Here is a 13,184-nt window from a genome sequence, read left to right on the forward strand (position 1 = left end):
CGGCCAGTGGGAGCCGCAATCGGCCGAACCTGCGGACGCGGCAGGTAAACAAACTGGCCCGGCCCGCCAGGGTGCTTACCCTGGAGAGCTGCGTGCCAGAGGTTGCCAACCCCTGGTATACATAGACAAACTGTGAATAAAGCAGAAATACTCAATATATATATATATATCGTATTGCCTATATTTTTGTACCTATATCTGTATTTTCTATACTCTGACAAGACAGAAATGATAATATAAATGGTATTATATTAATAAGATAAAAATAGGGACAATACCAACATAGACAATATATGCACATTATTGCAATTTCTAAAGATTAGATTGTTAATGATATCATTCAGACTAAGGGCTTCGCAGGGTTCACAAAAGGCCTAGGCATTTATATGGTGACCAGGCATTGTTGGCACAAGAGCCCTCTCCTCTGCAGTGCCTGATGTGCTGATTAATGAACAGTACGGAGAAGATAAACCAGCCCTCCTATTTATTGATATATGTATCTGTGCACGTTGATTCCCCCTCCTCATTTCTCATCTCAGTGGAGCCCAGATCTTTCCCCCCTTCGCTTAAATGTTTCAGCATCTTTCTCTCGCCAGGATGCAGCCTCTGCATTAACTCTGTGCAACTCCCGGACTCTGCGCCCAGTTCTGCGCTGTGCTGGGTGTGTGCACGGAGCTGCGCGCCGCGCAGAGACAGTGGGAACCGGATCCTCGGGCGGGGTAGATGGTCGTGGCGCTGCTGAAGCCAGGGGCGCGATGTCCATCTGGCCCTGTCCCCTGGGGGCGCGGGTGGCAGCGCCTCGCCTGACACCGGGCGGTGCGCAGAGGCTGTGGCGCTGACAGCTGGGAAGGGGGAGGAAGGCTCGCGGGAGCACGTGGGGGCTGCCTACTCCACCCCAACGGCCGGCTCCGCCCCTCTCCTCCTCGCGCCACCGTCCCACCACCTGCACCTGAAGCCCGGCCCAGGGCCCCCATCACCGGGCTCACGACGCATGCGCGGAGGTTGGCCCCACCCTAGCTGTGGAAGCCCGCGGCCCAGCTCCGAGTTGCTCACCGGAAGGCGTTGTGCGTTGGACCGCTGCGCGGCCGGAAGGGGGACGCTGGTTTGGCGGGACACATCCGCTTTCTTTTGATCGCCGAGGTCTCAGCCTCCCAGAGAGCTGCTCCCGCCTTGTCCTCTGCGCCGGGTCCGGGCCGGGGCTTCCCTTTCGCTGCCTGTATGGCCGCCGCCGTGGTGAGTCCGCGGGCGGCCTGGAGCGCGAGGCCTGAGCCACGGGGGAGGGGGGCAGAGGCAACGGCAGCGGCAGCTCGCCCTCCATGAGGGAGCCAGGGCCCGGGGACTGCGTGTGGGGTGCCCCCCTCGGGCCAGTCGCCGCGCGGCCCTGCCCGCCTCGGGCTCCCGGAACTCGGGCCATGGCCACGAAAAGTGCCGTGCCCCTGAGCGAGACTAGCCGAGCTCTGGCAGAGGGCAGCACGGGCCCTGCCCCGAGCAGCCGGAATCGGCACTGGGAGGGGGGGTGAGATTTATCTGCAGGGTATAAATGCGCGTGGGGGAGAAAAATGACAAGATTGTTGGGGGGGGGGGCAGGGGGGGGTAACTGGGAGTCGTTGGGTGAAATGTCCAGGGGAACTTAATTGGAATGTTAAAACTAACAGGCCATTTCTCGTTCGAGATCAGTTTGACTGTCGATCAGCCTGCAAGGGAGTCCCTGGAATTCACAGGGCTTGAAAGCCCTGTCGTGTGTGCTATAGGAAACAGTTCAGCGTTAGCTCTTTGCGGGAGAGCGGTGGTAGGGTAACAGGATGTTTCCATTTTGGAATCTCATTTTGTTACTGTACGTATTAATTTACTTGCTGGAGAAACTGCTCATAGAATTTTATCAAACCAACTGTTTTACATTGCTTTATGTAACTGTGAGGGTTTTGCTGCTGTTGTTTCCAGAACTTTAAAACTCATGTGGATCAGACTTGTAGAGCTGCTGAAGAGTTTGTCAACATTTACTATGAAACGATGGATAAAAGAAGAAGGGTAGGTAGATCCCTAACAAGACTCAGTTGTTATCCCCTTGTCACTCTTGTGTGTTCTTCCATTGTCAGACTGATCCTCTTATATACTTCGAGACTTCTGGGAGTTAGCTACCTTCAAGACTTCTGGGAGTTAGCTACCACCCATCTTATCATTACTGGCAGAGTCCAGATCTCAGTGTGTCTTCTGATCTGCTCTATGAAGTATCCTTCAAGGTACTATCTAAATTAGGGATTCTTAAATTTTTTTCATTGTGTGAAGTGCTTCTAAAGCATGTCTCAGATCCCTTCGCAACCATGATCCTATTTGTCTCTTTATCTCTTCCTTCGGCAGCTACAGTGCAGAGTACATTTGAATATATACAGTTAAAATCAGTTGTATTAGTTTCCTTTTTCAGAACATCTCATCTCTGATCTCATGAATTAGTAAGTTTCCTTTCTCCTAACCTCCTAAGCTAGCAGTGTCCCTTCATTATAATTGAGTTTGGGTATCTCTAGAAATGACTGAGGAAGAGAAAGCGGTACCAGCATCTTATGATCAGGAAATGCTCCATGGACTGCAGTTGAAGAATTGCTGATCTGAATGCTTTTTCACGCACTTGTTTAATATGGTGGTATTTATGGATCTCTAGATGAGTATGCGTGATAGAGATAGCAAGAGGTCAACATAGACCCTTCTTTAAGGTTTGTATTATAGAGCTCAAGCACCGGCCTGCTTCCTCAGACATGCTATGCTGTGTTCTTTTGTAACTTTCCAGTGGCCCTTTTTATATGCATGTTAATTTTATTCAGATTACACTTCCCTATGTTCTTTTTCTTAATGGGGAATACTTTGAAGATGAAAACTTACAGTAGAGAGGTGACAATGTACTTTGCTTTGGCTATGCTGGGAAGTGCTTCAGTTCCAACCCTTCCTCCTACAGGAAACAGCTGAAGAACCTGATCAGTGTCTATCTTGAGTACTAAGGCACATTGTTACTTAACAAAATAAGTTACGAAGAAACATACATTCATTTTGTGTAGTAGCTTCAATTCTTGATCAAGGACGGTAGTTACTAATGGAAGCCAATGTTTGAGTAGGACACTTCAGTCAATTCTGTATGAAGGAGGATCTAATATGTGCAATACTGTTTTAATTCTTCTGATCATATGAATGTGTTTCCCATATTGGCAACAAGTAGCTTGATTTTTAATAATGGATTTTTTTCCAAACGTGTTCTCATAATCCCTTTAGGTGTTGGCTAGACTCTATTTGGACAAAGCAACATTAATTTGGAATGGTAATGCAGTGTCTGGACAAGAAGCACTGAAAGAATTTTTTGAAATGTTGCCATCTAGTGAATTCCAAGTTAATATGTTAGACTGCCAACCTGTTCATGGTAAGATTATTTTATAATTCAGGGTGGTGTTTTTTTTTTTTATAATTGTAGAAAGTGAACAACAAATGTAATAAATATTGATGTGGCTCTTAGAACAAGGTAAAGAAAAGACCTGATGGCTGAAATGTAGGGCTATTTTTAAATAAAGGGGAGTAATGGGAGGGTGACTACTTAAAACTGTACAGTAGAATTTATTAAACTTCCTCTTTAAGAATGCTTACTCAGATATAACCTTGATATCTTCATCCACTAAAGCAGTTACTCTTAATGTATTAAACTAACTTCAAGGGAATTTTAACCTCTACCTGGCACTGTAACATAAACAGTGCAAGTTAAAAATATCATTAAAAAGCAACATTTGCTAATGAACAAGTTACCATAGGTGTTTCTGTTAGTAACAATACAACATAAAAATCAGTTTAACACACATACTCTTCCAACTATTTGCTAAAAAATCCGCAGCTGTGACTTGTATGGAGATGATTAGTAGTTAAGTAGACATTCTGGCATTTCACATAAGCAATTGAGGTGATGGGAAATTGTGCATAACTGTTTTATTCTTTTACATCTTTCATTCTCTTTGTGAAGAGCAAGCTACTCAAAGCCAGACAACAGTCCTTGTAGTGACATGTGGGAGAGTAAAATTCGAAGGCAACAAGCAACGTTACTTCACCCAGAATTTCTTACTGACAGCACAAGCTACACCTACCAGCACAGTGTGGAAGATTGCAAGTGACTGCTTCCGCTTCCAGGATTGGGCCAGTTAATGGGGACTGAGAGGTGATTGCTTTCCCTCTTCATTGCGTGACTTTAGCTCTCTGGACAGTCATTCTTTAAACGTGGAAGACCTTTATCCCTTCACTTAGTGTGCCGTTCGTTCTGGAAGTACTGCAGATCTGTGTTGTGCTAGTCCTAGTGGCCCTGGACTTAATGGCAAATGTATTTTTGAAATGGATGAAGTTTGCTCAAGTTACTTGGGCCCCTGTGAAATATTTAAGGCAGTGAGCCAGAGGGCTTAACCGTTCCTGAAGTTTGTGTTAGTGATTCTCTCATGTAATGTTGAAATCATTCCTGTAAATGCCTTACATACAACTATCCTGCTGCTCCAGGAACTTTTTCAATAATATTGAATGCTAAAATCTCCACTACTTGGACACTGAATCCCTTCATACAGATGTGCAATCATTTCAGCTTAGAAACACCATCTTTGAAGCAGACACCCATGACAGTGAGAAATGGAGTTAGTTGCTCATATGTGACATGTATATGAAACTTAGAACTGCTTATTTTGAGCCTTGAGCTTGATCTGGCAACCATTAGAGTTCTTTTTTCCAATAAGAGTGGCAACATCAAAGTAACTTCTCATATAATAGATGGAGAGATCCCACTTGGAGTTGTAGTGTCACCAATGAATTACATGGTTTGGGGGATGGGGGAATAAAGGGATTGGCAAATACAGTCATACTTTCTGCTTCCTCTCTGAAAATTGAAAATATAACTTTTGAACATGTGTAAACTCTCAAAAAATCATCTGTTGTAAAGCCAATGTTTAGTGTCCTGGATGTACAAGGAATACAACACTTATCAGGTTTCCCCTTTGGCTTAACCCTGTTAATATTTGGTTCTGATCACTTATGTAGATCTAGGTCCACACTAACAGCTCTGTTGAATGCAAAGGGAAAGGATAACCATGCTAAGCTGATTTGAGAAGCTGCTTCCCTTTCTTTAGAAGTCTTGGAGTATAAGCTACGTATCAATCAGCTGTGTCATCCTCTGTTTTCTGTAGCTAGTAATTTCATTATTACTATGAAGCATAACATACTTATTTTATTGCAACTTTTTCTCCTTTTTTGAATTTGCAAGCTTTTACCCCATCAGTCTGAAACATTATAATAGGAAAGTGGCATTGAAATTGTATATATGATATGGTAGTCATCTCTTTAGTGCAGTTGTTCAGAGTAGATACTTTGACGACTGTGGTCCCAGAAGGATATTAACCTCTCTACGTGAGAAAATTTTATCTTCCTTCGATCCGAAGTTAATGCGCAACTTTCATTTGTCTTTCTCCTGTTTGGTTTTTATTATGGGTTTCTCAGAATACGTTTACCTTCAATTGCTATACTCTTGGTTCTATTTTTAATTTTTTTTTATTGTTTTTAAAGTTTAGAGGGTAGCTTGCTTTCTTAACCCGAATTAACGCTTTAGGTCTCAGAATGGCAGCACTTTGTGTTCAGACTGCTAATCTAAGTTGAGCAAATTAAACGGATGGAAATCTAGTCACATAGTAAGTACTTGAAAACACACACTCTGCTTGTAAGTAAAAATATATTCGACAGTAACTTGTATATCTGATCTTAATTTCATCCTGACGGATGTTTAGACAATTCACAAGGCTGTTACCTTTATACTGGGTAACAACTCATTTTATTCCTTAAATCAGAAAACAGAAAATAAACCATATTTTAAAAACGTATGTATACTTAACATATGTTTTAACAAATAATGGTATAAGTTGATATAAAGATGAAATGGTTGGCTGCACCAGTATTTCCAGGTTTCCAGCAATGTTTATATCATTAGGTTGGCGAATTTGTAATATATTGGCCAACTCTCGTAAATGGAAAATTTTCTATAGTTAAAGTCTGAAATGGTCTCTCTAAAGTCCTTGCTCAAGAAACTGCTTCCTCTATTTTCCTTCTTTTGAGAAAACAGGAATCTAAAAATGGCATAAGGACTACCAAACTGTTTTAACGTTGTAGCTATCGTAAATGTATTGCGATCTGTGTGCATAGTGGGGGAAAGATTGACCTTTTTAACTGTGTAATGTTACCTTGCAATAATGTTGGGAGGTTTTCATATCTTTTCTACCAGATCAAAAGAAGAATTAACATTGAAGTTACCTGCTAATTATATAGCAGTGTTGAACTGTGGTGGTGTTGTATTATGGTTACAACTCACTGTTTCTTACACTAGGAATATGAATTTCATCTGTATCTTGTCTTCATACAGTATCAGTATAACTTTTAGCTCTAAAACATTTATGGGTGAAATTCCAGCACTGGGCTTCTGAATTATGAAGACATTCAGTCTTCAGAACACAATATTCTTATACCAAACAAACACATTTATACTCAAGTAAATATTTATTTAAAATTATTAGGATGACACCTTAAATCTTAAATTAGCATGTTCAATTGTCTAAGACTTTCTGCCACAACAATGGAAGTTTTAGATGTAGATGTAGCCATTCTATACGTTCTGTTCAGATGGAAACAGGTTTGGGCTTTAAGTATGGCTGGTGCTCCGAGTTCTTACTATTTGAAGCATAATTTAGTATGTGCACAAACTAACCTAGTTGTACAAGCTCTGCCTTCCATTGTGTTAATTTCACAGTTGGAAGTGGATCTTGGCTGTTGCTAGCATGGATTTTTGTGGAAGTGATGATCTTCCACACTGTTCTTCCTGCTTCCCTTCCCTTGTTACTACACCTTCAGTAGAGCCATAATAAGGTTTGGCTTTGGCAGTTATTGATGATTATGTCTTTTTAGCTGGAGGTGATCTGCCTTAAAAAAAAAAAAAAAAAAAAAAAAAAAGGGGGCGTGCTCAGGCTGCCATAATTGCCTGCTAACCAAAATTCTTAATTTTCTTAATACTTGTACAAAATCATAAGAACTAAACTGCATAGAAGTCCAAACACTCTGATGTTTTCCCTTGCTATTAAAATAGTAAATTCTGGGCATGTAGCAAAGCAGTAATACAAAATCAAGGTGAAAAGCTAAGCAAATGCAAATCCTAATAATATCTTCTGGCACTTAACTGGATAGACCCATTTTGCCTATCTTGTATTGCCTCCATTAGTCAGTTTTGTTTTGACATTCTAGTTATGTAGCTTTGCTCTTTTTAGCATGCCACAAATAATTTAAAATGCTCAGTGCTGCCATTTCTTGGAGGGAAATATTTTGTCTTCAAAGGCTAGCATAGGTAACGCTTGTTATCTGATGAGAGACTTCTGAGTATATAAAGAAGTGATGCTTTTTTAACATCAAAATAGCTTTCCACAAACTTGAATGTTTTATAATCTTTTGCAACTGTTTATGACCTCTTGTAAGGGTGTCACTTAAAAAAAATTGCTTGATCTGGTATTTTATTTTTATTACAAGTTTTCATAGTGTTTTCTTACTATATTAAAGTTCAGGAAATAACGTTTGGCTCTTCAACTTTGCTGTTTGGGTTTTGGCATTGAGTTACATATGTTCTAACTATTGCCACCATATTGTACTCAAATGTCTCAGAACAGAGGCCACCAGTGTGCATGCTCCTTGATAGTGGTGGTGTCTCTCCTGTGATGAGAAAAACGAACTGATGGTGGCAACTGATTCCACAGTCATGTGCATCAGCAGGAGAGTAATGCAGCATAATAGAGGTAAATGATACTTGAGAGGGCAGAAGAAAAATCTCTGGGGAATGTGGCAGTTCCCTTGGACAACATTCACTGAAGTTTACATCACCATTCAACAAATGCTAAGAAGAAGTCAGCCAAACACATAGGGTATGCAAGATGCTTGGATGGTAAATTCCCCCCCCCCCCCCCCCCCCCCCCCCCGTTTCCCCCCCAAAAGCATAGATTATGCCTGTGCTATACCTCTTCTATGGATAAATAGAACATTCACCCAAAGAACTAAATTTACTCTGTTTTTCCTTTTTAGCATCAAGAATGGCTGAGTTCAATAGACCAATTGGCTACTAATGTTACAAGTTTACACTTAGGTGCTGATCACCTTCAATTTTCATCAACATCAGTAGCAGTTAAGGGTTCTAAACTCTTGGGAGGGTTGGTCACTCAGTGAAAAGTGCTTTAAATTTTGTTCAAATGTGAGCCTAAAAACTAGGAGTGAGGCTCTGTGCTGTACCTAACTTACGGAGGCTCCCTGAGGCTGTCCTTCGGGCTGGAATGCTGCCTAGAATCTCTTTAGTTTTGTGGCTCCACCCGCACCATGCCCCACTCATGGTGGCACAACTTTTTTGTACCAGAACTTGTGAAAGGTCCTTGGAGGACAGCCTTACAGTTGTTTTCTGCAGTGCCAACTCCCCATGGCTTTTAGGGCTTTTCATGCTCCTCTGGCCATTTTACCTAGCATAAAAGGTCTGGAATGGAGATGAAGAGCTTAAAAGGAAGTAGGGCTGTCAAGCTATTAATCGCTCTGTTAAACAATAGAATACAATTTATTTAAATATTTTTGGATGTTTTCTACATTTTCAAGTATTTTGATTTCAGTTACAACACAGAATACAAAGTGTACAGTGCTCACTTTATATTTTTATTACAAATATTGCACTGTAAAAAAGTAGTGTTTCAATTCACCTAATACAAATACTGTAGTGCAATCTCTTTATCATGAAAGTTGAACTTACAAATGTAGAATTATGTACAAAAAAATAACTGCACTCAAAACAATGTAAAACTTCAGAGCCTACAAGTCCACTCAGTCCTACTTCTTGTTCAGCCAATCAAGTTTGTTTACATTTGCAGGAGATAATGCCCGCTTTTTGTTTACAATGTCACCTGAAAGTGAGAACAGGCGTTTGCATGGCACTGTTGTAGCCAGCATTGCAACATATGTACGTGCTAGATGCAGTAAAGATTCATAAGTCCCTTCGTGCTTCAACCACCATTCCAGAATACATGCTTCTGCTCGACAACAATCCAAAGCAGTGCAGGCTGACCCATGTTCATTTTCATCATCTGAGTCAGATGCCACCAACAAAAGGTTGATTTTCTTTTTTGGTGGTTCAGGTTCTGTAGTTTCCGCATTGCAGTGTAACTCTTTAAAGACTTCTGCAAAAACATGCTCCATACCTCATCCCATTTGGATTTTGGAAGGCCCTTCAGATTCTTAAATCTTGGGTTGAGTGCTGTAGCTAGCTTTAGAAATCTCACATTGGTACCTTCTTTGCATTTTGTCAAATCTGTAGTGAAAGTGTTCTTAAATCAAACAACATGTGCTGGGTCGTCATCTGAGACTGCTATAACACAAAATATATGGCAGAATACGGGTAGAATAGCAGGAGATGTACAATTCTCCCCAAAGGAGTTCAGTCACAAATTTAATTAATGCATTATTTTTTTTAACAAGTGTCATCGGCATGGTGGCCAAAGCATGAAGTGGCATATGAAAGTAAATGCCTTGCAATGCTGTTCTCATTTTCAGGTGACATTGTAAATAAGCGAGCAGCATTATCTCTGGTAAATGTAAACAAACTTGTGTGTCTTAGTGACTGTCTGAACAGGAAGTAGGACTGAGTGGACTTGTAGGCTCCAAAGTTTTACATTGTTTTGTTTTTGAGTGCAGTTAAGTAACCAAAAAATCTACATTTGTAAGTTACACTTTCACAGTAGAGATTGCACTGCAGTACTTGTAAGAGGTGAATTGAAAAATACTATTTTTTATTTATCGTTTTACAGTGCAAATCATTGTAATAAAAATAATATAAAGTGAGCACTATACACTGTATTCTGTGTAAATTGAAATCAAATATTTGAAAATGTAGAAAAACATCAAAAATATTTAATATATTTAAATTTGTATTGTTTAACAGTGCGATTAAAACTGATGAATGGATTTTAATTTTTTTGAGTTAATCACATGAGTTAACTGTGATTGACAGCACAAGTCATGGACAGGTCATGGAGCTGTGAATTTTTGTTTACTGCCTGTGACCTGTCCATGACTTGTACTATAAATACCCCTGACTAAATTGTAGCCTTACCCATCTTCCCTTCAGTCCTTGGACTCTCACAGAGGCTGACAAAATTTGCTTCATCATATGGTGTCCAATAGGACTCAAGCTTCCCAAAACAGTAACTCAGACCCTTTAATATTGAATGAGTCCCAAAATATTTAGCTAGGTGCTGCTGGGAGCCCTGGAGGGAGCCAATGCTCTGGGGTGGAGCACTGCCAGGGGTGCTGTTGCTCTGGGGGTTGGGGAGCAGCAGCACCAGCTGCCAGGGGTTGCATCCTAGCCACCGCTGCCAGGGGCTACTGAGCTGCAGCGGTCCCTGGGACCAGCCCCACCGGTTGCTGTTCAGGTGGTCCCCGGGGCTGGCTGCCTAAGCAGTGGCTGGTACGGCTGGTCCCGGGGCAGCTCAGAAATGGCTGGGGTGGCTGGCCACGGGGGCGGCTGCTTGGGCGGCTCTGGGGTTAGCCACACAGGCCGCTGCAGACATCACGGATCCCCAATGATAGGGAATGAACTATTGTCTCACCCCACAATGATGGTCCTGCTGGGATGTAATTTAGACACCTTGACACAGTACTGAGGGAGAAGCTTGTAGGATTGCAGTATATAACTTCAATATCTGGGGCTATCAAGTGAACACCATTCCAAGGTCTACAGGGTATTTGTGTCTATGGTTCTTGTGACTCTGCTGAGCTGCCAGTCAGTGTTTTTTGTGATGTAAATGTTTGGCTGCTTGGTATGGGATTGAGACCCAGCAAATCACTTCTTCCAGCCCACTGAATCACCACCAGACACCAGATCCCTGCTTAAATAGAGATTCCATAGATAAATACTTCATATTTTGCTGTGTATATTCATTGAAACAGACTATGCTAGAAAAAAAACAAGTATAAATTCTAATGTGCAAACCACATCAAGTGTAAAAAAAAAAAAGCCCTGCTATTACTCCAAAGTGAATGAATGGACTATCCTGTGTCATACAAACAGTTTAAAGTACTTGGTGACTCTACAGGAGACTATTCTGAACATTTCTATTCATCTAAATGAAATGTTTTCTAACGATGTGGTTACACTATGAACTCTTTTTTTTCCCCCTCACCCCCAAGAAAATGGAACTGATTTAGGAGGCCCAGTGAGACATGGGTCAATGTTGGCTTCTCCAAAACGTTTTGTGAGGTATCTATTGTGTGTGCTTTTATGTGTGTCCCAATTCAAGGAAGCATGGATGGGCCAAGCATTCCAGTCTGATCCTCCTGAGTGCTAGGCTTTCCTATCTCCCACTGAATCAGATGTAGATCAACCCTACTGAAACCCAGGAACTGAGGGTACACAGCACCATGCAGGAGCTGACACTAACCACCTGTACCATGGGGTATTTGGGTAGTATTTTTAATAGTCATGGAACCTAACTCACTCCATGAATTTCTTCCCCAATGTGCCTACATGTCTGTCTTCCCCTTTCAGTTGATTATGTGTGGATAAGAACGGAGTAAGGGCCATAACACCCAGAAATAAAGGACAGTGCATGCCTGGACCGAGAAAACAGCAAAAGACAACCCAAATACCTATTTCCATCTTTAGTCATAGTTGGGTTCCATATCTCCTTAAATATTAAACCGCTCAGTATTCATAACACAAACTGAGTTACCACCTTTGAGAATTAATGCTACTTGTTCTGTGGTGCAGGGTGGCAGCAGGTCCATGCCAATTAACCAGGTGCTAGGTAGTTTGTAGGTATGGGAAATACAAACTGGTCTTGCTTAGAGATTATCACTATGAGTCCTGCCAGGGAAATAATATAACTTATTTTCAGTTGTGTAGCTTCTTTTCTTCGGTAATCAAGTTTTCAAAGCATCCCTACAATGAGACCTTAATGCAGCCAAGGAAACAATGTGGTGTCAATCTTGGTAGAAGTCAGTTGAGATAGAGCATATCTTTTAGAAAGACAGCCAGTCTATTCACCCTGAAGTTGTGGGCTGACTTATACAGGAGGGAAGAGGAGATGATAAATAATGGTCCCTTCTGGCCTTAAAGTCTATGAAGAATAATAGCACTGATAGTGTCACTTTAATATTTGTGAAGGGCTATCAGGTAGTTTAGGACCCTCTTTTCACTCCAAATCACTGTTTTACAAACCTAATATTTATTAAATACATTTTCATCTGATTGAAAATAATTTAATGAAAACTTTTTTGTTGATGGTTGGGCTGGCTGTACATATCCCCTTCCAGAGTTGGCAACACAAACAGTTGCATAACTGTGAGAACCAGAAATTTGAAGATTTGCAGATGGAAATACAGCACAGCTACCTTAGAGGAGTAGCTGAGGATTCCCCCAGTCATATGAATACTTCAACCAATTTATGTGAAAAGTAATATTGGACAATCCAATAACAACTAACTCTGACCTAAGACATAATTATCAAGAAAGAATTGTTTAGTTTGTTACAGAAAGAAAGCTATAGACTTAACTTATTTCAACAGAGAGTACTAGTACCTACAGTAACTGTCCTGCAACAAACTATATAAATAGTAATTTCCAGATATGTTGCACACACATTTTGCTGCAGAATACTAACACTTTAATTACTGAAATATGCAGACATCACACACACAACACTTATATATCTAAAACTGCTGTGTAATTAAGGCACAATTTCCTACAGTATATCTTCTATGTTAAGTACATAAGATGAAATCCTGGCTCTACTGAAGTCAATGGCAAAGCTCCCATAATACACTAAACATAAAATTAATAAGGGCAATTAATAGCCTATCCGTTAATTTTAACTGTCTTACAGAGAAAACAATAAACAAAGAACAGTTGATGTGGTTGGAATGCCCAATGTAAATTTTTGCACATCGAGGTTTGTTAGAGAACTTGTTTTGTATTAGAATCTGTATCTACCTTTATTTCCACACTTTAAGACTTAGGTTTTATTAATTAACATATTCTTGGAATTACATTTTGATAACTTACAATAAAGTTAGTTACAAAAGTGACTTGGGAATTTCCTTGGTTTTGTTACAAAAATACAAGAAGT

General features: G+C 40.9%; 1 protein-coding gene across 1 annotated transcript; it reads left to right on the forward strand.

Moving 5' to 3' along the window:
• The first annotated feature begins 1,108 nt into the window (after positions 1–1,108).
• NXT2 (nuclear transport factor 2 like export factor 2) lies at positions 1,109–7,605 on the forward strand. The gene is made up of 4 exons (XM_024202576.3): positions 1,109–1,233; positions 1,942–2,028; positions 3,259–3,403; positions 3,992–7,605. The coding sequence occupies exons 1-4, from the start codon at positions 1,219–1,221 to the stop codon at positions 4,168–4,170; spliced, it is 426 nt and encodes a 141-aa protein (XP_024058344.1). The 5' UTR covers positions 1,109–1,218; the 3' UTR covers positions 4,171–7,605.
• Positions 7,606–13,184: the final 5,579 nt, after the last annotated feature.

Source organism: Terrapene carolina, unplaced genomic scaffold, assembly GCF_002925995.2.
Source record: "Terrapene carolina triunguis isolate 2854851 unplaced genomic scaffold, T_m_triunguis-2.0 Scaffold131, whole genome shotgun sequence".
Classification (NCBI taxonomy): Eukaryota; Metazoa; Chordata; order Testudines; family Emydidae; genus Terrapene; species Terrapene triunguis.

Coding starts and splice junctions, on each gene's coding strand:
- NXT2 (XM_024202576.3), top strand. Junction 2,029..3,258: donor CGATGGATAAAAGAAGAAGG/GTAGGTAGATCC, acceptor TAATCCCTTTAG/GTGTTGGCTAGACTCTATTT. Junction 3,404..3,991: donor AGACTGCCAACCTGTTCATG/GTAAGATTATTT, acceptor CTCTTTGTGAAG/AGCAAGCTACTCAAAGCCAG.